The sequence below is a fragment of the Phalangium opilio genome, unplaced genomic scaffold (assembly GCF_054372755.1).
Source record: "Phalangium opilio isolate 3A_F unplaced genomic scaffold, DU_Popi_V2 ptg000017l_1, whole genome shotgun sequence".
Taxonomy (NCBI): Eukaryota; Metazoa; Arthropoda; class Arachnida; order Opiliones; family Phalangiidae; genus Phalangium; species Phalangium opilio.
The window spans coordinates 14,605,350-14,633,084 of record NW_028324151.1 but is presented as its reverse complement, the minus strand read 5'-3'; the positions used below and the strand labels follow the sequence as shown (position 1 = coordinate 14,633,084).

The 27,735-nt window shown below is 38.8% G+C and overlaps 4 protein-coding genes and 1 long non-coding RNA gene across 6 annotated transcripts; 2 read left to right on the top strand and 3 right to left on the bottom strand.

Moving 5' to 3' along the window:
* Positions 1 to 2,301: 2,301 nt before the first annotated feature.
* LOC149704581 (inactive rhomboid protein 2-like) lies at positions 2,302 to 4,539 on the bottom strand. Its single transcript, XM_089867041.1, has 9 exons — positions 4,447 to 4,539; positions 4,230 to 4,389; positions 4,117 to 4,162; positions 3,935 to 4,050; positions 3,741 to 3,872; positions 3,515 to 3,679; positions 3,285 to 3,457; positions 2,970 to 3,212; positions 2,302 to 2,905 (listed from the first exon to the last, which is right to left on the bottom strand). The coding sequence occupies exons 4-9, from the start codon at positions 4,023 to 4,025 to the stop codon at positions 2,738 to 2,740; spliced, it is 972 nt and encodes a 323-aa protein (XP_089723167.1). The 5' UTR covers positions 4,026 to 4,050; positions 4,117 to 4,162; positions 4,230 to 4,389; positions 4,447 to 4,539; the 3' UTR covers positions 2,302 to 2,737.
* An 87-nt stretch (positions 4,540 to 4,626) lies between these two features.
* LOC149704580 (uncharacterized) lies at positions 4,627 to 5,247 on the top strand. Of its 2 annotated transcripts, none has more exons than XR_016381946.1 (2): positions 4,627 to 4,769; positions 4,878 to 5,247. It is a non-coding gene; the product is annotated as an uncharacterized LOC149704580 (long non-coding RNA). The 2 variants fall into 2 exon arrangements; XR_016381947.1 differs by having other exon boundaries at positions 4,628 to 4,769; positions 4,874 to 5,247.
* A 342-nt stretch (positions 5,248 to 5,589) lies between these two features.
* Positions 5,590 to 6,710, bottom strand: LOC149704579 (uncharacterized). Its single transcript, XM_089867042.1, has 2 exons — positions 6,027 to 6,710; positions 5,590 to 5,918 (listed from the first exon to the last, which is right to left on the bottom strand). Exon 1 carries the CDS (start codon positions 6,708 to 6,710, stop codon positions 6,240 to 6,242), a length of 471 nt encoding a protein of 156 aa, XP_089723168.1. The 3' UTR covers positions 5,590 to 5,918; positions 6,027 to 6,239.
* Positions 6,711 to 11,409: 4,699 nt separating this feature from the next.
* Positions 11,410 to 24,664, top strand: LOC149704578 (uncharacterized). Its single transcript, XM_089867024.1, has 5 exons — positions 11,410 to 13,110; positions 13,212 to 13,276; positions 13,349 to 13,388; positions 13,460 to 14,303; positions 17,697 to 24,664. The coding sequence occupies exons 2-5, from the start codon at positions 13,227 to 13,229 to the stop codon at positions 18,608 to 18,610; spliced, it is 1,848 nt and encodes a 615-aa protein (XP_089723150.1). The 5' UTR covers positions 11,410 to 13,110; positions 13,212 to 13,226; the 3' UTR covers positions 18,611 to 24,664.
* An 834-nt stretch (positions 24,665 to 25,498) lies between these two features.
* LOC149704577 (uncharacterized) lies at positions 25,499 to 27,462 on the bottom strand. Its single transcript, XM_089867195.1, has 2 exons — positions 27,396 to 27,462; positions 25,499 to 27,229 (listed from the first exon to the last, which is right to left on the bottom strand). Exon 2 carries the CDS (start codon positions 27,018 to 27,020, stop codon positions 25,806 to 25,808), a length of 1,215 nt encoding a protein of 404 aa, XP_089723321.1. The 5' UTR covers positions 27,021 to 27,229; positions 27,396 to 27,462; the 3' UTR covers positions 25,499 to 25,805.
* Positions 27,463 to 27,735: the final 273 nt, after the last annotated feature.

Genomic DNA, 27,735 nt, shown 5'->3' with positions numbered 1-27,735 from the left:
GCTGCCAATGGACCCGTGGGAACGCGTGGGCACTGATATATTTCATTATCAAGATAAGGACTATCTCGTAGTGATTGATGCCTATTCCAATTACCTGGAAGTAGATGAAATTAAGTCACTTGGAGCCCCAACCGTAATCCATTGCCTAAAGAAGCATTTTGGACGGCACGGCATCCCACGGGAGGTTCTTTCGGATAACGTTCCGTTTGGCTCACAAGAGTTCCAGTTATTTTCTCAAGAGTATGGGTTCACGCACACCACCTCTAGTCCCAAATACCCACAATCAAATGGGCTGGCGGAAAAGGGTGTACAAATTGCCAAACGTTTGCTCAAGAAAGCTGTGGATTCTAAGCAAGACTATGAGTTGGGTCTCTTAAGTTACCGCAACACTCCACAAGCCCATGGCCGATCGCCGGCAGAGCTATTAATGGGTAGACCCCTTCGCACACGTCTGCCTGAGTACAGGCCTGTTGTTGACAAAAACAACACCAGCGATGGCGTCCTCGTCAAACAGCAACCCAAGTTAACTGGCAACGAACTCCCACATCTCAAAAAAGGGATGCAAGTTCGCATACAAAACCAACTAGGCGTTTGGGATCGCAAAGCCTTAGTCGTAAACGAAACCGCACCGCGATCGTACATAGTAGAAACCGAAGACGGGACAACGTTACGACGTAATCGACGACAGCTCCGCCAGGTGCAGGAGAAAGACTCGTTCACACAGGGTACTGACACACCAATACGGTTCAATTTCACTGCGCTACCAACGTCGCCAGTCAGGATGTCAGCTACACCTAACCCCCAAAGTCCAACAAGACTTGTTCCTAACGCCACGTCTCCAGCAAGTAGCACAACTGAAATTTATACACCACCACTGGAAAACGCAGCGCGAACAAGTTCCGATAAACACGTCTCACCGACACAGATCGAGACTCCAGTTGCAGCTCGACGGTCGACAAGACAAGTCAAGCCAGTAAAGAGGCTAAATCTTTAGTGATAATCTAACATTCCACACGTGATAGTTAAAGGTCTAGTATTAACTAAAAATTCCTAATAATAAGTAACTCAGCTCAAATAAACATTCAAGTACAAATTACTAATAATACGTGATACAGCTCAATAAACATTAAAGTACAAAGCTCAATAAACATTAAAGTACAAATTTCTAATAATAGATAGTTAAACAAACAAGAAAAAAAAACTATGCTTTAATCTTTAAGAAACAATTTACACTGTATTGCAATGTCCATATAATTTCTAATTTCAAACCTTTCTAAAGTATAAAGAACATATCTGAGGGAAAAGATGTAAGAATAACGACCTAGATGTCGCTGTAATATTTCTCTGTCAGATACTGGTCAATCGATATTATTTGTAAGACTACTCTCTGGCTAAAGCAACAGGCAGAGAGGGTTTGGACGTTAAGAGTAAAGAACCCAATAAAGTCTCTCAGTTTCCACTTATCTCACAATGTCTTCTATCGGGTAATGTTTAGTAAATAATTAAACTAAGCATAAACTACGTTAAGCACACTTGAGGTAACATAGAAACAAAACACTACCTGTCTCCAACCCATTCTCTAGCATTTAGGCTGCTTCCAAGCCACGTTTGAACTTGGTGATGAACTCTATTTGAACGCTGCTTTGCTGCCGTACTTGTTGGTTGAAGAGAAGCTAATTCAAAAGCTCAATTCCATAATCTTCATTTAAAGTATACACTTGGTTTTGTCAACTTTGTTTCACACGCTTTAACTCAACTTTAGCCGTATTGACAAGTGTGGGCGAACAATGGTATATATTAAAACATTGGTCAAAAGGCTGTTTTACCCTCTCCCGTACTATACATTATAGAAAAGAAACAAAATTTGTCAGTAATAGGAACTATATATTTAATTTTGGAAACGTATTCTGAAAATAGAAACCATAAATGCTTTAAATCCCCATTTTTTATATGAGGCTAATCTTCAGGGTCAGATTGTGAACTTCCGGTTAGTTGTAGGGCAAACTATCTTAAGAGATGTATTATGTGTTTGAAGGTGATCTACAATTTAAGCCTAATTACGTGTTAATCGGTTAAGTAGAACAGGAGTTATTAAACGTTTTCTCGATTTTGTCCGCCATTTTCCAATATGGCGGAAATTCCTCCAATGGGAGAGTGTGGGAGACCACACCATGTTAAAGAGCGCCCAAAAATCTATAAGATCTGAAAGTTTCAGCTTTGTTTCAATTTGTTGTACTAGTAAGGTTTATGGGTTATTTTACTTCAAATTGGAAAATGTATACTCAAATGATGACGGTTCAATTAAATTTATTCAGAATTTTTATTGAATGAAAGCTTACAAGTATAAACGTTAAAATAACAATTTTGAAACGTTAAGGATACAAATGAAATATCGTAAAAGTTAGAGAATTTTGGATCGTGATCATTAGCATTTAATCGTGACTCTTAGTGCCTTGAAGTTCAACTAAAACGTTGCAGACATTTTTAGTAAACGGGACGCAACTGAAATATAAGCATCCTTCGCAAAATCTGTAGTCCTGGACGACGTAAAACAATACGATAAAAAGAACGATGAAACCAATCAGTAGAATGACTGAGACGACGAAAATGATCCGACGAGCTTTACAAGTCCATCGATTGAAGCATAAATGCGGCATAATGGCCAGAGCGACGGGAATGCCGAAAAGTAAACCACGGAAATGCGCAAAGTTATTGACGAACGGGAAGAATCCGGCGATTACCAGGAACAACATGACCAAAATGACGAAAAAGAACTCGCGCAAGTACTTGATGCTTTACGGAAATTCAGAGCTTGAAGGCATTCGATGAAGGATATACCGAGTAACGTAAATACTCCTCCGCCACAACCGACTTGCGGTAAATATGGATCGAAAAAGCTTCCAACCTTATTTTTAACAAATGATTATAAAAGTTACTCGAGAAAATGTTAAAGTTTTTTGGATAATTACCAAATTTCCGCCGATGGCTCCGGCAAGATACGTTATCGCGATTCTGACGTGACCAACCGCGGCTTCAATGGGTCGTCCAGCACACCATTGAACAATGAAGATTATGCAATAGTGAAATATTCCGGCGTGGAAAAATAGAGAAGCTAAATATCGCCAACTCTGATTCATAGCTTCCGGCATGAAACGCCATTCGTCATCGGCTTTGAGTCCAACAGAACCGCAAAAATGTTTAAAACAGAAAACCTGCGTTTCGTGATGCATTCGACATTAGATTAAACATGGAACTTGATAAAGTTACTCCAGATGGCTTCTTACTTCACTGCAGTGATCTTTAGTTTCAGCAAAATGGTGTCCTTCGTGAGCGTTACGACCTTCTTTAGTTGTCATTTTACAATTTCCCAGATATCCGTAACAACATGGCTTCAGAATGGTAGTTACGTTTAGCGTCATTTTGGAACACACACTTTGTTCGTGCCAAGTTCCCCCTCCTTTGAATATCGCGTTAGTTATGACTTTTGACGAGTTGCATTTTTTCGTCATCTTACCCATTGTCAAAGTATCGCACTCGTCTTTCATTGTGGTTCCAGCGATCCCGTGTTTTTCCACGACGCAACAACCGAGTTTTTCTTTCGAGCCGTGATGCTGCGAAAGCAAAATGCCGGTCACGACTTGGTCAGTTCGCATACAGGGAGCGTAGATGGCACCGGAACCTGACCAAGAACAGGGGTTTTCACTCCGGGTTTTACCCCATTTTTCTTAGAAATATCATACTGATCAAAGTCCCTATGGGTGGTCCAATCCAAACGTTGGGTCGACGCCAAACGTCGTAGTCCTCTGTACCGCGAAATGTGGTCACGCCTTTGACCAGTTTGATTTTTGGTTCAACTCCGGGCGCCGTGATACCTGCAAAATGGTTTTTTTATTGAAATTACTGATTCGTTAAATCTACTTTAGTTAATCCTTACCTCCCATTAGGAGGGAAATGATTAGGGCAATTAATTGCAGTATCGACATAGTAATTATAAACCACGGTTTATGGTGATGTTTTGGGGTCATTTCGAGTTCGAGTTCGTGCAAGCCCCTAGAATAAGATACGTGATAAATTAGTTTACTTAATCAAAATCACAAATTTCATCGCAAACATTACTTTTTTCTTTCATCTTCCGGCAAATTATACAATTCCTGTTCTCTCGCTTATTAATTACAATTTTTATCATTAGTCAGTTTAGTTAATACTTAATAGATTAGAAACGTCGATACCTGTAATTTCTGACACAAAATAATAAGGTCTTGTAGTTTTCTTACATCGTCAGAGTAGTGGCTCGAATCTTCTTGAGATTCTACCAAACTATCTTTGGTTGATTTTCGTTTATTTTCATCAAAATTGTCGCATAAAGCCAGGCAACAAACGCAAACGTTTCTAACGCAAAATCCCACTTCATTTTCCTGGATTTTAATTGTTTTATTAATTATTTACGTCATGATCTCTGAGCCAGTTGGAGAATTTAGGCGTATCCTACCCGGCCATTTTGTAAACTTACTTTGACACCATGGCCAACTTAGATACTCGACAAGCTCGCCAATGAGGCCAGCCAAGTTTGATCGTCCTCTATGTTAACGAGCGTATGAGAAAAAACCTGAAAAAAATATGAAGCCGGGACAAAAAGAGACGAGCTAAAATTTTTTTATAATGTTAATCCTATGGGGCATGGTCCCGAGAGTGGATTCTATCAGCAATTAAGAGTCCTTTTTAAAATGTTTCCAATTTTTGACAACTCTGGGTATTTTATGAGGCGTGAAGTAAGTTTTGAGCTTCATTTTGAACCTAATTTCATAATTTTACATAAATTGTTTCGCTTTCAATAAATTATTGTTCCTAAGCCTTGGTCATGTTTTTGTTTAAGCAAGCCGGGACAACTCGGGACGAGCTAAAATAAGATTCTAATGCTATTCCTATGGAAAATGGTTTCGAAACTGGATTCTACCTTTAATTAGGAGTCGTTTTCAAAATGTTCCCTATTTTTATCAACTCTGGGGATTTTATAAGGCGTGAATCATATTTTGGGCTTCATTTTGAACCTAATTTAAAAACTTTATATCCATTGTTTCACTCCCAATAATTTTCTAAACTTGGACCTTGGCTCGTCTCTGTGTTATTTTAAAATATTACACTACGGAATTGTTTGTTTTATGGAATAAGATTTAATATTATATTAAATGTATGTATTGTGGATGTTAAATAGTGCATTGCATTTAAATAAACAATGTTTAAACTGAATGTTTGTCATATGACTCGTAGTTAGAATTTCAAAACTTTACGACTAATGGGTTTATTCGTGAAGTCTTTGGTAACATTTAAATTTTTTGGGAAATGTTATGCCATTTTCTGGATGTGTTGCTGATTGCCGCAGTCTTCAAGCTTGAGAAGTAACAGAGACTTTACTTTTGGCAGGATTCTTATTTTGGCAAGTCTGGTATTGTAGCTTCAACATAATTTTGAAGGTTCGCTACAAAAGTTCTGCTTGGGTACCGAAGATTTCCTTTAGAAGCTTGACAAGTATTTATATTATTAAATTACACATAAGATGAATTTTTGTGATAAAATAAAACGGCAAAAAAATTATTTTTCAAATTTATTGAGTTTTGACATTGCAATATTTACAAATTCAAATTTCGCGGGAAATGAAGCCAGGCTTCATAATTACTTGCCTTCAAATTGAAGTTCAAGTTTAGAAAATTATTGGGAGTGAAACAATGGATATAAAGTTTTTAAATTAGGTTCAAAATGAAGCCCAAAATATGATTCACGCCTTATAAAATCCCCAGAGTTGATAAAAATCGGGAACATTTTGAAAACGACTCCTAATTAAAGGTAGAATCCAGTTTCGAAACCATTTTCCATAGGAATAGCATTAGAATCTTATTTTAGCTCGTCCCGAGTTGTCCCGGCTTGCTTAAACAAAAACATGACCAAGGCTTAGGAACAATAATTTATTGAAAGCGAAATAATTTATGTAAAATTATGAAATTAGGTTCAAAATGAAGCTCAAAACTTACTTCACGCCTCATAAAATACCCAGAGTTGTCAAAAATTGGAAACATTTTAAAAAGGACTCTTAATTGCTGATAGAATCCACTCTCGGGACCATGCCCCATAGGATTAACATTATAAAAAAAATTTAGCTCGTCTCTTTTTGTCCCGGCTTCATATTTTTTCAGGTTTTTTCTCATACGCTCGTTAACATAGAGGGCGATCAAACTTGGCTGGCCTCATTGGCGAGCTTGTCGAGTATCTAAGTTGGCCATGTTGACACGTAAGAAGAAATTTTCTTTCCACAGGTCCATATTGAGATTCGCTAGTCCGAAAGCGCGACCGATGGCCACCAACCCTTTTTTCGGAGGACAACATATCATCTTGTGCGGATAAAGCAATTGTACAGTAGTATTTTGCTTTATGGGTTCCACGGCATCTTCTTTTGGCTTTTTTGACTCTTCATTTGGTATAGTAGATAGTTCCCTTGAAATTTCTACCTCTCTTTTTGGCACGGTTACCACTTTCTCTGGCATTTCTACCTCCTTCTTCGGCACGGATACCACTTTCTCTGGCATCTCTGGCTCAAGTTTTATCGTTTCTTGAATCGGTTCTTCTTTAATCGTTAATTCCGGTAGACTTTTCTCACTCGAAATGCTCCTTGGAAAACTTACGAGTGAATCTTCTTCAAACAACTCATTCGAAGACATCGTTAAGACATCAAAATTAGGCTTAGTTTTAAAATGGAAACGCCGCGCGTGAAGAATAAATTCACGCGCTTTTTCATAATTAGGGTCACGTGTTCAAATCGCGCGCTTTTTAAGTTTTACTCGCCGATCTTGTTTTATCAGAGTTTTGTTGGCTTGGGGGGAGATTCCCAAAGTTTTTGGAAGGCCATGGCCAACTTAGATTACCGGTGGTAGAAGGCCTACCAACTTTACCGGAGCCCCATGATTCCCAGAATACCTCGCCGATGCTTCCCATGGCGCCGCACCCCTCTTCAGTGGCGCATTATGCTCCGCTTTCAAGCCCGAATGCTCATCCGGTCGGTGTCCCACATCTGCGCGCCCCTACTGACTTTCACCAGTACCCTCCTTCTGTAGGATGGAATCCCTATGCTCCTCCTCGTTTCGGTTTCCAGCATCCTCTTCCGGCATTTCGGGGCTTACCGGGCGTGTAAACGTTCATCCCTCCACCCCCGCGCCTCGCCGTTTCGTCCAAGCCCGTCCCTCTATTTACAATGCCTTCGAGCCTTAGCCTCTAATCGCGTTGTTGTCCCCTCACTTCCCCCTACCGCTCCCCATCTCAACCTGGGCCTCACCTCGGCTTTACTCACCAACGTCCGCAGTCTCAATACTCGTTACAAGCTCTCCGAACTTGCACTGTTAGTATCGCAACATGGCCTATCCATGGTCGCTGTTACTGAAACTTGGTGGTCCCCAGATGTCCTTGACAGTGAGTATCCCCTTTCGGGTCTAACTCTTTACCGTCAAGATCGTGTTTCAAGTGCTTACGGTGGTGTCGCGCTCTATTTACTCTCGTCCCTTACGGCATGTAAGATTCTGTTCCAAGACATTGGCTTAGATAACTTTACTCCTCATTTGGAGGGCTTAGATATTTTGCTTGTCCTAGTGACACAGCCCAACTTCTCGGTTTTAGTTAGTCTTGTGTACCGCTCTAATTATGTGATGTATAACAACCATGAACTGCTGCTCAAGTTCCTTACTGTGATAGTCAAGTATTGTGATACGAAAAACTATTTGTTCCTACTACTTGGTGACTTTAACTACCCTAATATTGATTGGTCTACCTCTACGCCATCAGCAGGTGCTTGCCGATTCACAAAGCAATTCTGTGATATCACAAAGACTACCTCATTGACTCAGATAGCTAACTTTGCCACTCGTGATGGCGGGGCGTTCTGTATTGATAATGTACTTGATCTCATTTTTAGTTCCGATATGTACTTAGTTCATACGCCTACTTTGTTAACCCCCGTAGGAAAGAGTGACCATGGTTCCGTGCTTTTTAATATTGTTTTAGCGAACGCTAAACCCTTATTCGTTCCTAAACCTAATTTTTTTAAGGGGGATTATGCCGCGTGTGGCCGCTACCTGTCCAAGATTGACTGGTCCCTCCTCTTGTGTCAGGCCGATATTGACGCCAATTGGTCCGCCTTTAACACTGTTCTAAATTACGGTATTCAGGCCTTTGTCCCACTCACTAAACCACGTGTAACTGTCTCGGTAGCTCAGCGCACCCACTTAAGTCGCTCTTTCAAAACCAAGGCCTGGCTTCGTTTACGTAATGCAAAGAAACGTGCAGCCTCCTCATCCACATTGGTTAAACTTCGTGGCGACTATTGTGCGGCTCGTAACGCGCACACTACACATTATCGCAATGTCACGTGCCCATATGGCTCAAAAGTCTCACACTAAAATTACAATATACCAACAAAGGGCGCCGCCAATACGGATTCAACTTCAAATCAAGTTCAAACTATACCGAAAATCATAGCAGACAGCAGGCTGGGAAATAGCACACTTCCTCTGGTCCAAAACCAGTTTATTAATTGTTTGGACTAGTTTTTTAATTCAAGAAGTGGGGGTTACTGGTCCTCGGGACCAGTTTATTAATTGCAAATCTATTGGAGAGCAAAGGCTGGGACCAGTCCGGAGACCAGTAAATAATTTCAGACACTAGGGGGTCACTGGTCCAAAGGACTAGTTTAAAAAATATGCTTATTTCCCAGCCTGGCAGACAGCTTCGTTACTCAGAACACAGCTGACTCGATCACGCTTTTGCCTGCACGCGCTTTAGAAGCCCGTCCAACGCCTACGTTATATTAATAACTTAGGCGTTGGCCCGTCCAATCCGCCTCAAAAGAGTCAAAACGCGCATCACCAGGGGCGGAAATAAGTTAAATTTCTTATTGGACATGGGTTTAGTGACCCCCCCTGTTTGACTTGAAAATTTATAGGACATTTGATTGGAGTGTGCAATAATAGTGTACTCTTTTCATATTCAAGCTATCAACAGTTGAGAAACATTTATTGGTCAAAATGTCCAGTGACCCCTTAGTTTTTAAAAATATTTTGGGAGATTTTAACTGTTGTATAACTGGCATTGCGCCTCCAGTTATACTATATCTATGGTCTCAAGTGCTGCGTAGCGCCTTCCAGCACCTTCCATTTTATGGCTTCCATATCTGTTGCCGCTGCTCGTTCGCAGAAATATGACTTTTGGATCCTTGAAATAGTTATCTGAAGTTCGTAAATCAGATTCTCTTAGTTTGGAGTGGTAATCTATATTTGCATAAGCAGGACATGTAAGCTGTGGCCCAGCCAGAGTTTTTTTCCTACGTAGGCCAACAATTTGGTGCAGTGCCGGATTATCCACTAGGTACTGTCAAAAACGGATTTATGCACTAAGAACGTGGGATCATAGCTTTACCCTCTGGTACCATCCTCGCATACTTTATTGAGAAACTTCGTCTGCTTATATTTTGACTCCACCCACAAATTCTGTATACTGTATAGCGATCTCTAAAGATCGAAAATGTCATTCTTATCTCTATTTTTGTGGTTAAATATTTTTTTACGAAATTGCGCCAGTGGTAAAAAAGAAAAGTGGACAACAATGCTATATTATATAAAAAAGACTTGGTTTGCCCAAGCCTTAAAAACAAAACGATAAGAGTTTTTCCAGTTGTCTGAAGCGCGGATATTATTTTTTTCTATTGAATTTTAAAGACAATCCGTATTTTACTACTCTTTAGAATTTAATTCAATCACCTGATTTTACTGCTAATGGATTAGTTTCCTATAAATTAATTGAAATAAAAAATTACTTATCTCAGATTTTTCCCCAACAATTCCATTTTCCTGAAACATTTTATCATGAAATTTTTTTCGTTTCAATGGAGAACGTACTTTAATTTTCAAATAATACTCTCATTAATAATGTATTATATGCGGTCTTTTCGAATACAAAAGGGGGCTGTTATCACCTTTCTTATATTTGATAAAGGTGTTCGTTTCTTCTTTAAGCACAGTCACAATTATTGAACTGTGTATATCCGTACTTGTGGGGAAGATTTTAGAAGTGTTGGTTGAGTTGCTATTTAGTTGACAACATTATGAAAACTTGATGTGTTTAAAACCTTTCGAAAGGAAAATTCTCGGAAATTAAAAAAGAAAGAGTCAATTTGATTAAATTTACACGATGTCCCTCAAAATAATAAATGCTTGATTAAATGTTTCAGGAAAATGGAATTGTTGGGGAAAAATCTGAGATAAGTAATTTTTTATTTCAATTAATTTATAGGAAACTAATCCATTAGCAGTAAAATCAGGTGATTGAATTAAATTCTAAAGAGTAGTAAAATACGGATTGTCTTTAAAATTCAATAGAAAAAAATAATATCCGCGCTTCAGACAACTGGAAAAACTCTTATCGTTTTGTTTTTAAGGCTTGGGCAAACCAAGTCTTTTTTATATAATATCTGTTCCTTCAGCCTTAATTTGTATTAATCTATTATAAAAATAATAATATGCTTGTCAAACTTCATTAATTCGATGTTCCAGTAAGATGTTCGTGAGCATATTGGCTCACTCCAAGTGCCTCTCATTATTTTATGGGAAAGATTAAAAGTTTAAATCATTTGGCAGGGGAGTGGTAAATTAATTCACAATTGGTAGGCGGGTGGTAACTTATTTCATATAAAAAGGCGGTTGGTGACTCAATTAAGTTTAGTTGACCTTTTTGTATAGATTTAAAAAAAAGTTATTTCTAAACCACGCGGCAGCAAGCGCACATTTCATTGAAAGTTTGTTATTTAAGAATTTTCCCTTTTATATACTAAGATTCTTCATGAAAAATAGACAACGAGCTTTCCAAGACTCGAACCTGCAATGTTTTGCCTCGAATGCAAACGCGTTATCCATTACGCCACAAGCCCGTACTTCGTAACAAAAAAATTATCCAAACATTGTATTTATAGGATTATTTCATTTATGTTGAATAAAGGATCTGTAAAAATAAACACCGAGCTTGTCAGGACTCGAACCTGCAATCTTCTGCTCCGTAGGCAGACGCGTTATCCTATGCGCCAAAAACCCGATGGAGGCTGAACAAAATGCTATGAAAACAGTGTAATATATGTAACGGCTTTACCATGATTTATAAATTAATTAAAATAAAATACTTAGAATTAATTGTTCTTAATCAAACTTCAGAAGTTCAACATTCAATAGTTCCTTGATAATTCAAAAGTGTTCCGAACCTTAACTTCGCAGTAGTTTCTGAGTTATTCGATGGAGTGGACCACCAAAATTCCCATGCTTTTTCTATGGGACGCTAAGCCTAAAATCTGTGAATTATTTCTTTAACATTACGGGAGGGTGTGGGTTCTTATCTAGAAGGGCCTACCGGCCCTCTAGAATAACTCCCGATTTAGTGGAATTAAGTTTTAAAGTTAAGAATATAAATAATTGATGTTTCTTTTTTAAGCATCTAGTTTTTCTTTCTTTGTATATTTAACCACGAAAATAGAGATCAGCGTGGGAAATAAGGCGGTGGCACAGGGCAAATGACCAGTTTAAAAATTGCCTGGACCAGTTTAAAAATTAAATCGGAGGGGGGTCAGTGGTCCACAGGACCACTAAGAAAATTCAAGGGTTTCCAGAGTCCAGACATTAGCTAATATATTTTAATTATCCACTTCTTCAATTTAGAAGACGACGCGCCCTGGCCAGTGGTCATGGACCAGTTTATTTATTCCAGGCCAGAGGGGTCGCTGGCCCAATGTCCAGTTTAAAAAAATCCTTATTTCCCACCCTGATAGAGATATACGGAATTTGTGGGTGGAGTCAAAATATAAGCAGATAACGTTTCTCAATAAAGTATGCTAGGATGGGTAGTGAATTTGCTACCTTCAACGTTCTTCTCACATAAATCCGTTTTTGGTACTGTAGGTACGTGCCTAGGGGTTTCCGGTGGTTAGCCTTAATCTATCAGCTGTCATATAGAGCGCGTGCAGCCAGCGTGCGTGATCAAGTGGGCTATGATCCCACTCTACTCCACAAGTCCACAGGCGGCATTCTTTAATTTTTTTCAAATTGACAGTGGTTTACAGGGCGCTCCCTCTATCTTAAAAATAGTAGCTAGTTCTCATACAAATAAAACGGCGCTACGCGGCAGCACTTAGCAATCGCCTACGGAAAGGTAGGGGCGTGCGCGAGGTACATTGGGAGAGATACGGTGCCGCAGGTCGCCCATCATCATTTCCAATCAGGCTAGGAAATAAGGCAGGTTTACAGGTCAAAAACCAGTTTATTAATAGCTTGGACCACTTTTTTTATTCGAAACGTGAGGGTCACTGGTCCCAATGACTAGTTTATTAATTCCTACTTTTATTAAAAATTGATATGGGGACCTCTTTAATTGTTTTCATTTTAACATAAATTTCGACTCCATGAGTCCAGTTGTGTATACAACCCTAAGCCGAGAGAGATTTTTTTAGAAGAGAGAACGACCACAAGTCCTGGGACCAGTAGAAAAATAAATAGGGGAAGAGTCACTGGTCCCGGGACCAGTTTCATATTTAAGACATCAGGGGTCACTGGTCCGGAGGACTAGTTCAGAAATAAACCTTATTTCCAAGCCTGTTTCCAATCCATCTCACGATTCTCACCTCCCTTATGGTATAACAGATATACGCCCTTTTGAAACAGGGTTAGAAAAAACATAGCCCACTAGATCACGCATTAACAAGCACAGACTCCACAGAGTCCATGAGCGCGAATCGAGTGGGCTGTGGAAAAAGTTAAAGCTGTCTGCTAAACGTTCTCAGTTTTTTTTTTCGCGTTTGTACCTTCTTGCGAATTCCTTTGCTACGGTAACGTTTTATCCTTTAATAATAGTTTATTGATTATCAAAAAGAGTATCCATGTACGAGAAAAGCTCTTAATATAAGTGGAAGCTCTTTCGGAAAAACGTTACTCGCGAGCTAAAGTAAAGTTTAGCCGCTCTTTCTCCCAAAGACCCGAAAAACGTAAAAAACGGAACAGTGTAACTGTGAAAGAAAAACATTCATATAAGCCTTGAGAGGTAAGAATCTCTGTATATTGAACTGAGGGGAAAAGACTGAATCTTTGTTTATGGCCATGTTTTTTATTATCATTAAAATGTTACGTATGTTATCTAAACAGGGAACTCTACAAAGTATGATGGATTTTGTCAAGGATTGTCTTGTTATGGTCGAACGTTTAAGCTGGTAAGTGATGAAACCTTTCTTGTTATATGTTCGTTTTCTTCTGTTTGAAAAAATTATTTTATTTTTTGGTAGGGTCAATAAAGAGTTGGAAAATAGAATCAAGGATCTGATGGTATGGAACATTTTCATGGTCGATAGGAAAGAGTTACTCCAAAGGTTAAGAGTTGATTGTTTGAAAAATAGGAGAAAAGTGGAATAGATCAATTAGCTAACGATGAATTAGTGAAATCTGAACCCGTTGAAAATGATTCGGGAATTAATGGCCAGGAGTTATCTCTTCCAATTGTGACGCGCAGTGTCGAAGCTGTCAATGTCCAAGGCATGCTGGGTAGAGAAGATATTAGTCAAGAATCACCTGATTCTGAGCCTCAATATGTTGCCGAGGTTGGCAATACAAACAACGAAACTGAAATTATCCCAAAAAGGTCTAAAAACATGGGGTTTAGGAATGTATGTGTCCCTAAATTGATATACAGTGAGAATTCGCCACTTTGTGTGCCTTCGCCGAAGCTCGAGGTCGAAAACCAATTGAAAATGCCTCTCGACACAACGACGGAAAGTGAATCGTCACGAGAACCCCTTGAGAACAATAATACAATTATCGATTCTTGTCGTAAATCACAAAGTGTTTCAACAGAGGGAGAAACTGACGAAAGAACAACTCGATCAAAGGAATTTCGTGTTCCTGAATTGAATTTTGAGGTCGAAAACCATTTGGATCTTTCTCTTGGCGCAAATGTCGAAAGCTATTCACCAGAATTAGCCGTAGAAAACGTTCTCGATGATAACCAATCCAGAATAACCTTGCCAAAACTGAAGCTTGTTGATCCAAGGTCACTGAGTGTGCCAGCGTGTGTTCCTAAACTAGAACGCAACCCAAATGAACTCTCAAAATTGACCTCGGTCTCTATGGAAATCAATTTACCCGAAGTTCCGATTGAAGTTGGAAATAATAGTTCGGTGTCCAACTCGGAGGCATTTCAAGAAATCGCTCCAAAGAATTCCGAATCACGTTGTTCGGAAATTGGTGAGTCATTTTATACTTTAATCGTCTGAGTGCCTAGAGTGGGGTTTCATATTACTACCCCCAATGGGGGAATTAGGCTAATCAATCATTTCCACCTTCTCAATATGTATAGTCTAATGGCGTTTTCCATATAACTGCTCTGAGATCGCTCTTAGCTCTAGACGACATGAAATGCGCTTCATTTCTTGAGCTGCGTTGACGATTGTCTTTTCCCGTCCTAATCGTCGATACAAATTTAGCGAGCTATCTATTATGTACAGATTAGCACCGATGGGATCTTGGGTCCAGCGCTCGGTAAATGTTAAACGGAAATCCAAGCGCGAGCAGATCTAAGGCCCTTGAGAGCTAATTTGAATACGCTATTGGTGTTGCTGCTATCTAGGTGAGAAACTGAAAAAACCTATTTAATACTCCTGGTAAAAGCAGGCAGATCCCTATTCCACGGTTAGTGCAGAACCCGTATAAAAAAATTGGGAAATATCTCCAGGATTTGAGGTGTGTCGTCATAAGTTTCCATCTTGGATTTTTATCCGAAAATATCGTTCGACGAGCTCTACTTTCCATCTCTCCTCCACTTTAATTCAGAACTAGCTTTTACCCGCGGCGTCGCTCGCGTGTAATAAGAACTTGCATGAAAATGATATAAAGAATAGGACTCGGCGTTGCCCGTCAGCTCGTCGGGACAGTTTTTATAACTTTTCACGCTCACATTATTCCATAAAGAATTGTTTTAAAATTTTCGGCCGCCATTTATAAAGATGGCAACAAATCGAACCCAAAAGACCATTTAGCCCGTCTATAGACTAAAGGAAACCAGTGTACAAAATATTTGTGAAATCGGTTGAAACGCGCGGACTTTGTTGCATATAGAGAAGATATTTAAATTTCTGGGCTCCATTTATTAAGCTGGCGGCGGATTGGAAATATCTTTCTTGGTACGCGCCTACTACTTATGAGTAACGTTCCTGCAAATTTTCAGGTTTAATTTGAAATTTGCATTATTACAATAGGAAGAGTCATACTTATTTTATTATGTTACTTATGGTAATACTTAGTATAGGGCGCTGTGGGTAAGCTGTGGCGTAGGAGCTAGCCACCACCTCTCTATGCGTTGAAATCGTGACCCATTGAAATATAGCCCACTGAGTGTTATGGACGCGCAATAAAGCTAGATTATTATGTATCAGAACCTTAAAAATGTCCTCTTTCTTATCGCTGGTACCATAAGAAAATAATATATAGGTCTTTATAAGTATGAAACGTAGTACATTTTCATACTACAGCATTTGCATCCAAATTTGGCGCGCTTAAGTTTTGGCACTACGAGTAAAGGGCAGAGTCCTGCACGGGCCGGGCTCAAGCCCTGGTCGGGCCGAGCCGGGCTTTCCACTTTTGAAAATTGTATCGGGCCAGGCCGGGTCGGGCTTTTAAAATTTTGGAAATTAACGGGCCGGGTTTTTGTTCATATTTCAAAATTCGGGCCGGGCCGAAAAATCAACTATGTACTCGGACTCTGGCCGGGTTTCGGGCTTATTCAAAATGCTAAAGCCGGGCCGGGCTTGGGTCGGGCCTGAAAAACTCGGCCCGTGCAGGTCTCTGGTAAAGAGAGACGAAACCGCCACCGCCACCTAAGGTGTCCGCGAAAAGCACGATGGGCCGGGGAATTTTGGCCACGCCCGTAGAGACACGAGACACTCCTTATCTCCTTGGTCGTCGAAATCTAGCGTCATCTATTAATTTATTATGATATTTTTGATATGCACTTAATCAGTTATAATTATCGCAATAATAACTTCAAGACCTTTAACGATTTAATTATATTATAAATTTTTTTTAACGCCATAAGTTGGCTTTAGAAACTTTTTAAAAATTTCAATGGAAGAAAATGCTGTTTACATGGCTTAAATGGAGAGATTCATACTTATAGGGAGCTTTATATTATTTTCTTATGCTGGTACTTATTTCAACGAAAAATTCGGAGTTTATTTGTTGCTCGATAAAATGAGATATTGTTTCTGGTTACATAGATTTTTTTAACAATAAGTTTTATCTATCGAAGGGATATCCACATTAGTTATTTTTAATTGTGTCAATTGTACTTTATTTCACATATGTGGAAAATATAACACTAATAAGATCTCGGGGGTGCCATTTGCCAGACAGAGAAACAAAGTGAAAACTAGACGTGACAAAAGAGAGAGGGGGTGCAAGAACGAAATAAATTGGTAACTTGTGTCCACTCAGCATCAGCTCATGGAACTAACTAACGCTAGGGATGGTCCGCACCGATAGAACTTACATTAGTCTCTCTGAAAAACATTCGTTGATAAACCCTCCTGCTTTTAAATCCCCCCTCCTGAAATTTGGTGATTCAAAACGGAAATAAGGTAATTCTTAACGCCACCTATAATTTAGTTTTCGTACTAATATACGGGATCCGCAGTAGAAGTCGTCCGCTATGCTAGGCGTGGCTTAACCATGGCGTAACCTTTGTGTAAATTTTGCTACTATGGAACTAATTAACTCTTAGAAATTCCTTTTATCCCTAACTTTGAAACATAATTTATTTACGGAACTAAGTATTTAACACTTTAAAGCAAGTAGTCCACTAAGCCTTGTGAAACCGTACCGTTAATGTAACGTCACGTATCCAAATACGAACAGAACGCCATCTGATAACGTTTCTTAAACGATGCTTTCGGACTTAGGTAATGGACGCCCTCTTTCGGATGATTTACGAACTTAAAACGGTAGCGATACGGTTACGCAAGGCTAAGTGGACTACTTGCTTAAAGGTTGCACCGTTGTTTCTAAAATAATTATAAATATGGATATGTGTGTATAGTGGTTGTAGAAGTGACAATCGCCAAGCTCATAAATAGTACATGAGATATGCAGAGTTTATCGCTTTTCCTAAACCTAAGCGTAATTATGAAATAACAGACTGCTTTTAAGGCTTTTTGTTACCCCCCCCTTTTAAAAATTGAATCACTTTTCCGGTTCGCACCAAAATCTCGCTAGGGTGCGTTGTCACCGAACATTTCTCAGATATTCACGCTTGCGGACCGTCCCTAGCGTTAGTTAGTTCCATGATCAGCTTGTATTTGCTTATCCTAACAATCGTTGAATATGAAAATACGACCTTTCTAGTTTCGCGCCAAGGTTTCTCGTGCATTTCCGTTGATGTTCGTTCATCCCCTTTTGGTGCTGAGGTCGTTTGCTCATCGGCTAACGCCTTGATCAGCACTGTTTCTTTTCTTTTAACACTGAGTTTTCGTAGAGGCCTTAGCATTGCATTTTTTAAGAAGTGCGCTTGAATGTTCCTGTATTTTTGATACTATGTTGTAAATGGTGTGTGTGTCGTTTTTATATTTCGTTAATAATTTTCTGCAGGAAAATTCAGGAAGAAACGTTCAACTCGGATCAAATATTCTGCTGAATATAAAAGGGGTTCACAACGACACATTAAGAAGGGTAACGAAGAAAAACGCTTCAAATGTGATCAGTGTGACTATGCCAGCACGCACAAGCATAATTTGATCGCACATCAACGCATTCATAGTGGTGAAAAACCCTTCAAATGTGATATGTGTGACTATGCCAGCACAATGAAGAGTAATTTGATCAACCATCAACGCATTCACAGTGGTGAAAAACCCTTCAAATGTGATCAGTGTGAATATGCCACCACGCACAAGTATAATTTGATCGCATGTCAATGCATTCATAGTGGTGAAAAACCCTTCAAATGTGATATGTGTAACTATGCCAGCACGCACAAGCATAATTTGATCTCACATCAACGCATTCATAGTGGTGAAAAACCCTTCAAATGTGATATGTGTAACTATGGATGCACACAGAAGAGTAATTTGATCACACATCAACGCACTCACAGTGGTGAAAAACCCTTCAAATGTGATATGTGTAACTATGGATGCACACAGAAGAGTAATTTGATCACACATCAACGCATTCACAGTGGTGAAAAACCCTTCAAATGTGATATGTGTAACTATGCCAGCACGCACAAGCATAATTTGATCTCACATCAACGCATTCATAGTGGTGAAAAACCCTTCAAATGTGATATGTGTAACTATGGATGCACACAGAAGAGTAATTTGATCACACATCAACGCATTCACAGTGGTGAAAAACCCTTCAAATGTGATATGTGTAACTATGGATGCACACAGAAGAGTAATTTGATCACACATCAACGCATTCACAGTGGTGAAAAACCCTTCAAATGTGATATGTGTAACTATGCCAGCACGCACAAGCATAATTTGATCTCACATTAACGCATTCATAGTGGTGAAAAACCCTTCACATGTGATATGTGTAACTATGGATGCACACAGAAGAGTAATTTGATCGCACATCAACGCATTCACAGTGGTGAAAAACCCTTCAAATGTGATCATTGTGACTATGCAAGTGCGTGGAAGAGTGATTTGAAAGTACATAAACGTAGAAATCACATGAATGACTAGATGGATTTGAAATTTGCTAGACAATGTAAAATTTCTTTTTAATCGTAACATGAACATTTTAAATATTGTTGGACAAAAACTTTATCTTTCATCCTTTTCTGTAATGAATGGACCGTAACTGTTAATGCTAAAATAAACAAGGGTCCCAAGGGGACCATTACAATTTTTCCGCGACACCTCGTATAAATTAAGCACAGATTATGAGTCCTATCTCCTATTATAATAAAGCAATAAATATGAAATAAAATTAAAAAATAGCTTATCTCGCTTTCGCCGCAAAGTGGAAACACTGGCGACATCTCGTATATTTTAGCGAAATCAACACCTGGCATTTTCCAAAATATATATTTAAATTATATTTTAAATTACTATTTAAAATATTATTTTTTCATATTATTTAAAATAAATAATTTATATAATTTAAAATAATATTTTGTAAATGAATTAAATAGCTTAAAATAAATATAAATTTTTAACCAAAATTTCAAGGAAGATTCGAACGCGCGAGTCTCAATTTAAAAACAATTCACGAGGAAAAAACGGTCGAGCGTTCTGACCACTGGGCTACGAAGAGCTCTGCAATTTCCCTTCTGTTTGCGTACTGTATACATATTGTAAAGCTAGAGTTGACTGACAGCTGAGGGTGAAAATTAAGGCGGGGTTTTCGACGCCGTCCAATAAGCGGTGTGACGAAGACGAAACGAAGGAGGAGTTAAGACGAAACGAAGGAGGAGTTAAACTCTCGTTTATGCTCCCCATAAATTTTTACGCCATCTATCGATGGGCGGAAAAATTAAAAATACAGACGCCTTATCATCTTGTTGTGGTTGCAAGGCTAGAGAATTGCCAATGGCGCAAATGGGGAGGGGGCAATCGAGAGCGGTGAAAACTAATCTAGGGTTATATTAATTCAAAATCTATAACGTCACATTAAAACGCGAACCAGGAAAAAAATCTTCAACTGTGATCAGTAGCGCCGATCATGTGGGGGCAGTGGGGGCCTTAGCCTCCACGGGGAAAAATGAGAGGGGGCTCAGCCCCCTCTGGGAAGCTGCGTCTAATTTGGGTGCCACTGTGATTCGGCCGAGACTGGTCCCCCACGGAACGGGACATTTGGGCGCCGACATTTAGGCACCGCCACTTAGGCGCCGGGACAGTTAGGCTCCGCGACAATTTGGCACCGAGACATTTAGGCTCCGCGACAATTTGGTACCGAGACATTTATTCGCCGAGACAATTAGGCGCCGCGACATTGCCGTAAAATTTTTGTGAAAGATTTGAGATATTTAATAAAGGAACATGACAAGTACTTTTAGGATTATATTCTTTTTATTCAACTGACATCAGAGTTCAACCATGTTGTTGTTTATCTTCACTGACTTCCCAGAATTATATGCCTTTTCCAAAATATTGTTGTTTATCTTCATTGATTTCCCAAAATAATATGCCTTTTCCAAAATATTGTGGTTTATCTTCATTGACTTCCCAAAATAATATGCCTTTTCCAAAATATTGTTGTTTATCTTAATTGACTTCCCAAAATAATATGCCTTTTAAAATTATTCTTTATCTTCTTTGACTTCCCAAAATAATACGCCTTTTCCAAAATATTGTTGTTTATCTTCATTGACTTCCGAAAATAATATGCCTTTTCCAAAATATTGTTGTTTATCTTCATTGACTTCCCAAAATAATATGCCTTTTCCAAATTATTGTTATTTATGTTCTTTGACTTCCTAAAATAATATGCCTTTTCCAAAATATTGTTGTTCATGTTCGTTGGCTTTCCAAAATAATATGCCTTTACCAAAATATTGTTGTTTATTTTCATTGACTTCCCAACTTAGGTTAGGTTAGGTATGTTTTTTTTTTTTTATTATTTTAGGATTGTTTTGTAAAAACAAGTAAGGTTTCGTGTCCTTTAGTGGGGATTGCGAACATAGTCATGCAGTGACGCACAAGGACAATACACGGGTTGCCAAATTGAGAGGTCATTACGGATTTTTAGAAGAAATAATGGAAAAATTATTGGCACGTAAATGTCTCGACGCCTAAATGTCGCGGCGCCTAAATGTCACGGTGCCTAAATGTCGCGGCGCCTAAATGTCACGGTGCCTAAATGTCGCGGCGCCTAAATGTCACGGTGCCTAAATGTCGCGGCGCCTAAATGTCGCGGCGCCTAAATATCACGGCGCCTAATTGTCTTGACGGCTAAATGGCGGCGCCTAAATAACCAGCGCCCAAAGTGGCGGCGCCTAAATGTCACGGACCGGGTCCCCCACGCTCACTCATTTGACCCTATAAGGAAAAAAAATTAATGGCGTTTTGTTGTTGAAATAATAGAGTTGTTTTAGTCTATTTCACTAGCTATTTACGATGACGTCTGTATTTACATCGATATAGACAGGGAATATACAGTATATATCCTAAATTCCTAATAAACATTTTCTACTATATATGGAAGTAGCAAGACGATATTCAGAACAGAGGTGCACAAGTGTTATCAGGCTCGATTTTTCAATACCAACCTTTTAGCATCGCTTAGAAACGCCAATCAGTGACTACAAATACGCGATGTACGAGGTTACCTCCCATTTTTAAAATGTGAGTAGTTTTTGGTAATCGCCATCTAGTGAGCGAATTCTGTACTTTGATTTTATTCCGTATTTTAAAAATGGCCGCGGACAACAACAATCTTTATGACACAGAGTTAACCCTTTGTCAGGTCCCGAATGAAGTTTGCAAACCCACGATCTCCACTCCCTTAAATCCCTATCACTACTTTTACAGCCAAGAACGGAACATGTTCTACCCCAGCTTGCCATTTTTATTTTTCAAAACTTACTAATTACCAATGAGAATTAAAAAATATGTTCAAATCATCGGATTCACCGAGCCAAAGGATTTCAGACGATGGTTTTGAACTTCCTGCTTTTGAACGCTAGATGGCTTTAAACACCGACAATTAAAGATACAAAAATACCGAATTTTACGCTTTACTTCGACGCTAGATGGCGGTATCAAAAACTACTAAGACGCAATGGCAGCCCCCCTTGAATTTGCCTGGTAAACGACGTATAGGAGGTCGGAGCGACCGAGTTCTCCAGGAGTCTTGGGCCGAACCAAGCGGAGTCTTTTTATATTGCAGGGAGCCCAGCGGTCCTATAATTACTATAAAATGCTATATGTTTGAATCTTTCCAATATTATCTTATAATTTCATGAAAGGTCCTATACTCTTGACTTAGTCTTATATCTTAGACTCATGACTTAGTCTTATATCTTAGACTCGTGACTTAGTCTTATATCTTAGACTCGTGACTTAGTCTTATATCTTAGACTCGTGACTTAGTCTTATATCTTAGACTCGTGACTTAGTCTTATATCTTAGACTCGTGACTTAATCTTATATCTTAGAGCCTTGACTTAGTCTTATATCCTATACTCTTGACTTAGTCTTATATCCTATACTCTTGAATTAGTCTTATATCCTATACTCTTGACTTAGTCTTATATCCTATACTCTTGACTTAGTCTTAAGGCCTGTCCAGACTGACACAGTTTGCGCGTTCGCATCTTCGCTTTTCTTCTTTGCAAGATCGCTCTACTGTCCAAATTGGGTTTTCGCTACTTTGCAAATTTCTTGCGACTAGTCCAAGAATTTCGGGCCTTCGCGAGAAAACCACCAATCACAGACGAGAGGAAGGGTGGGGTGTGGAGGGTGTCGATTAGTTTAGTTTTTATCACTTTTTCACAATGGCGGGCGGAAGCAGCGTGCAGGTCAGTCGAGTCACTATTAATAAATATGGTCAACGTAGATGGCGCAATGATTTCTCAAATTTCATTGGCTCTCAGAATAAGAAAAGCAACATATTTGCTCATTTGACCTCTCAAAATCAAAAGTTGGGTGTTTTGAAACGGTCTCTATCAGCCGTAATCTGTCTGAACCTGTGTTTAAAATTGAGGCGGGGACATTTTTTTTTCGTGAATTCTTTGTTGCTCATTTGAAAAATTTATGCCGAGCGATTTCCGTACCTTTTAAAGGGATAGAATCGGATTTTTCTGAGTTGGTCAAACTAACATTGGTTTTCTATAAATTAACCACCCCTAAAAACATGGGGGTCAGTAGAAATCGCGAGAAACATTTATTATTTAAAATAAACGTGAATAAAAATTTAAATTTTGAACGCCAGATTTAAAATCGGTCGCCATTTTCAACCCATTAACTACGTAGGTAAAGTTCGGCCTCTGATTGGTTGCTAGTAGTTGGAATGAAAACTGTCGTTTTAGGAGTAAAAAGTAGTAGGACTAGGAAAGAGAATTAGCCTTTTCACACTTATGGCCGCGCATGAGCAGTTGTAATGTTTGGCGCCTTGAGTTTTACGCTTCTATGGAGTTAACGTGTAAAATAAACTACGATGGACGAGTTTTAGAATATTTTGTGATTTATTATTAAAATAAAATGCCTAGTATTTAAACCGAGAGAGTAAAATTAAAACCACGTTAAGAAATAAACAGTGTTTAAGTTCTAACGGAAACGGTGCAATGATAACAATTGGTTTAAACTCACTAAGCCTCGGCGAACGTATGGGATCGCCGATGCCGTGCCGAAAGTCGGCAGCGTTACCCCGCGTTCCGCGTAGTGACGGAACTCCCGTCAATCTGTATCATACTGCGCTCACAGAATCAATCCCCCTACCAGTAGGAAAAACACTACGGAGCCTAAGAGACTTATGGTAGAGACGAACTAGTAACGTTTTTCGGTGGTTCGACTCTGTATCACCAGGTGTCCTCATGATCGCAAAACAATAGCATTTTGGATCTTTTAATCGTAATTTAAAAATCATTAATTAAACTAAAATATAAAAACATATATATTTTTAGAATCCTTATTTGTCTATCTATCGAAATAAATTAACCTTATAGGGATTTATTGCAATGAAATTAAAAGAAAGTATCCCTTTAAGTAGACGAACGAAAAATATCACCTTCACCACAACTCTCTCCCTTTCACTTTCCCTTCAATGACGAACGAAAAATTTTATACTGCCAAAGGCGCTGCTGTGACACCCGTACTACTACTACTACTACAACAACAGGGCAGGTCAGACTAAGAAACTCATCGTAGATGTACATCATACGATGTGGCTAAAAAACCAGTATGTCATGAAGACACTCTGCATGTTCTAATAATGCTAGCCTATTTTAAATTGAGAAAAAACCCTAATAAAATCAGTTTTACGTTGGGAATTTTGTTATCTTTAAAGCCAACCAAAAGCTCATCAAACTACAAATGGGCATCGCACCGTAAGGTGAATTCTATAATTGTTTGGCACTAAATCCCCAGCAATCATCCCACAAACCTAGTCTTGACGTGGGACAAAAATGCACAAGCGCGTCTTGTCAAATATTTAAACGCTAATAGAGTAATGATGAGGGAACTATTTATCGCGTATGTGATTCGTTTTAGTAACCTTGCTCTAAATGTTCCGATGTTGGGAAGAGTGACGTTACACTTGCCCCGCTTTGCGGTACACTTCTCTATATTACTATTATATTATATACTTCTGGTAATACTAGAGACGTAATGAGAGTTAGTTAACGACGCAAGAATTGACTACACTCGGTTTTGCAGAAATTGCAGTCGATCTTCCTATTTAGTTTTAACTAACGCTTTGACAGCTCCTGACTTACGAGATTCTATCACGTTTCACCAACGTCACTTAGGGACAAGCTCTCAGTAATTAGTGATAAACTTACGGAACATATCTTACGAACTTATCAGCTACAATTATTGAAAGCAAACCAAGAATGATACAGTAAATCACTTTTTTCCAAATAAATGGTACTGATAACAAGACGACCCAAGGGCTCATAATAGTAGCCACACCGTACCGTACTTAACAGACGTAAATAAAATTTATGTGAATAGCCCCTCGATGCGCTACTTTTAACTGTGCTAAAATGATTACCCGTAATACTTACTTCAATAAAATTTGTATGTTATAATTGTAATAGTGCGACACAAAGAGAAAATTTGAGTGAGTAGCCCCTCGATGCGCTACCCTTAACATTGCTAAAATGATCACCCGTAAGTCCTTTCTTAAAACAACAATGCTAAAATGATTACACACAAGTAACCCTTAATAGAACAGAAAGTTTTAGTGATTACCCCCTCGATGATCGAGCTACCTTAAACAGTGCTAAAATGATTACGTACTTAACGCTCAATTAATACACGTACAAAAAGTTTTGGTTTACAACATGACTTATGCCGACGGATAATTTTCGCATCTTATAAATTTCTAACATGAACTTATGGCCAGAAGCGTTGGAAAGATGAAGAATTCGGTAAAACGCCCAATAATTGTAATATCCCGGTGCCTTAAGACCATTCTTAAAAGAACGTCAGTAAATATTTGCTTTTGCTTTCAAAATTTCTCTCGATTTCTTTGAATGTTGAAAGAGGGGAGCGGTCCAACTCGACGGGTGAGAGGAAATTAAGGGAGAGTATATAGCTTAACCTAACTATCATAATTCCCTACCTTTTAAGTAGACGAACGAAAAATATCACCTTCACCACAACTCTCTCCCTTTCACTTTCCCTTCAATGACAAACGAAAAATTTTATACTGCCAAAGGCGCTGCTGTGACACCCGTACTACTACTACAACAACAGGGCAGGTCAAACTAAGAAACTCATCGTAGATGTACATCATACGATGTGGCTAAGAAACCAGTATGTCATGAAGACACTCTGCATGTTCTAATAATGCTAGCCTATTTTAAATTGAGAAAAAACCCTAATAAAATCAGTTTTACGTTGGGAATTTTGTTATCTTTAAAGCCAATCAAAAACTCTTTCATGACGTAAAAAGTATTTTTTATTTTATTGCAATATAACTTTTACAAAAGCATGACCCTTAAATTCTTAAACTGAATATCATATTATATGAGCTCAGAAATGGTTATGTTTTCAGGTTTTATAATAACATAGCTTGTGTTTATTCTGGTTCCTTTTTAATGACGAAGTCTTCGATCCGGATTCTTAATCGTGGATAAGAAAAAACACCATATTCGGCAAGTTGCTTCGGAGATAACCTTTCCAATACAACATTGGAAGCTCGCAGATTGAAGTTTTGGAGGGAACATCTCGTACCTTTATGTTGACACAAATCGTATTCATTTGCAAACGCGGTTTTGCAAATGAAGCACTCGTAAATGACAGGTTTAACATCAGTGCTTGAACAGTTTTTATGTCTTCGCGAAGTTTCGAAATATTTGTCATATAAATGATTAGATGTCTCGTGTGCACGACGGGATGTTTCGGATGGGAAACACAGATGACATTTAGAACACTTGAAAGATTTCGCACGGCAGTGTAACAATTTATGTCTTTTCAGATGTGAGCCACATTTGAAGGCCGAACCGCATTCCGTACATTTGAACGGTCTTTCATCAGTATGCACAATTTTGGAGTGTTTCTTTAACGAGTAAAGGGTTTTGAAGGTTTTGCCACACTGTTCACATTTAAATGGTCGCTCCGAAGAATGAAGAACCTTGTGCGCATTTAGTGTCCGCAATCTTTTAAAGGACTTATCGCATTCAGAACATTTAAATGGGCGTTCGGACGAGTGCGTGAGTTTATGTCGTGCCAAGTCACTCTTGCCCTTGAAGGCCTTATGACACACTTCACATTTAAATGGGCGTTCGAACGAATGCGTGAGTTGATGCATTGTCAAATTTTTTTTCCATTTAAAGGTCATATGACACACTTCACATTTAAATGGACGTTTGGACGAGTGTGTGAGTTTATGAACGCTCAATTTTATTTTCCTTTTGAAGGTCTTCTGACACAGTTCACATTGAAACGGGCTATCAGATGAGTGTCTCACCTTATGCTTTGTTAAAAGTTTCTTAATATGAAACGACAAGCCACAGACGTCACATTTAAAAGGCTTCTTAGCATTGTGTGTTTGTCTGTCATTCATTAAAGAGGATAACTTCCTTTGTTCCTGATTCTCCGTAACTTCTTCCACATTGTCAGTGTTTTCCGCTGGGGGATGAACTGGAACTGCTTCTGTACAAGTGGTAGGATCGTCATCATCGTTCTTAATGATGATTGGCCATTGCACTAAAACGTTTGAAGGCGTTTCCGAATTTTCCACCTCATCCGAGTGCGGCTTCTCAGTTTTTATGAATTTAATTGGACGAAACATTGCAATAAATGATCGTAACTACTTTATATTCATATATTTTTATGAAACTGGTATCCAAGAAATTAGTCTCTCCTCGGTAACAGCTTAAAACGTCAAGGTTTCAATAGGCTTGAAGAACGGCCATACTGATATATTTCATCGTTGATCTTGAGACTGAATTCATCCATGTAAGAAGTAGCTTGCTTTTTAAACACTATAGGACCTTTTGTCTGTCTTAATGAAAAAAGATTTTACTTACTGAACTTGTGAAATCGCAATAACTTTGATTTTATTCACGTTCATTCAATGATGAAGTCAACTGCGATATGAATGTTATTTGTAAACGAACCGCGGGCGAAGACTAAATGGCTGTTTGATTAAAGTTAATTTGTGTACCTTAATAAATTGTCTTAACTTTATTAGTCACGTGCCCATATGGCTCAAAAGTCTCACATTAAAAATATACCAACAAAGGGCGCCAATACGGATTCCACTATTATACCGAAAATCATAGCAGACAGCTTCGTTACTCAGAACACAGCTGACTCGACCACGCTTTTGGCTGCACGCGCTTTAGAAGCCAGGCTGAGAAATAGCACACTTCCTCTGGTCCAAAACCAGTTTATTAATTGCTTGGACTAGTTTTTTAATTCAAAAAGTGGGGGTTACTGGTCCTCGGGACCAGTTTATTAATGGCAAATCTATTGGAGAACAAAGGCTGGGACCAGTCCGGAGA

Excerpts from the sequence above, each read along its gene's own strand:
- LOC149704581 (XM_089867041.1), bottom strand. The coding sequence starts at position 4,025 with ATGACCCCAAAACATCACCATAAACCGTGGTTTATAATTACTATGTCG. Across the intron at positions 3,873-3,934 it reads CATTTCCCTCCTAATGGGAG|GTATCACGGCGCCCGGAGTT; the intron begins GTAAGGATTAAC and ends ACCATTTTGCAG. Across the intron at positions 2,906-2,969 it reads GAGCCATCGGCGGAAATTTG|GTTGGAAGCTTTTTCGATCC; the intron begins GTAATTATCCAA and ends GTTAAAAATAAG.
- LOC149704579 (XM_089867042.1), bottom strand. The coding sequence starts at position 6,710 with ATGTCTTCGAATGAGTTGTTTGAAGAAGATTCACTCGTAAGTTTTCCA.
- LOC149704578 (XM_089867024.1), top strand. The coding sequence starts at position 13,227 with ATGATGGATTTTGTCAAGGATTGTCTTGTTATGGTCGAACGTTTAAGC. Across the intron at positions 13,389-13,459 it reads ATAGAATCAAGGATCTGATG|GAGAAAAGTGGAATAGATCA; the intron begins GTATGGAACATT and ends TTTGAAAAATAG. Across the intron at positions 14,304-17,696 it reads ATCACGTTGTTCGGAAATTG|GAAAATTCAGGAAGAAACGT; the intron begins GTGAGTCATTTT and ends AATTTTCTGCAG.
- LOC149704577 (XM_089867195.1), bottom strand. The coding sequence starts at position 27,020 with ATGTTTCGTCCAATTAAATTCATAAAAACTGAGAAGCCGCACTCGGAT.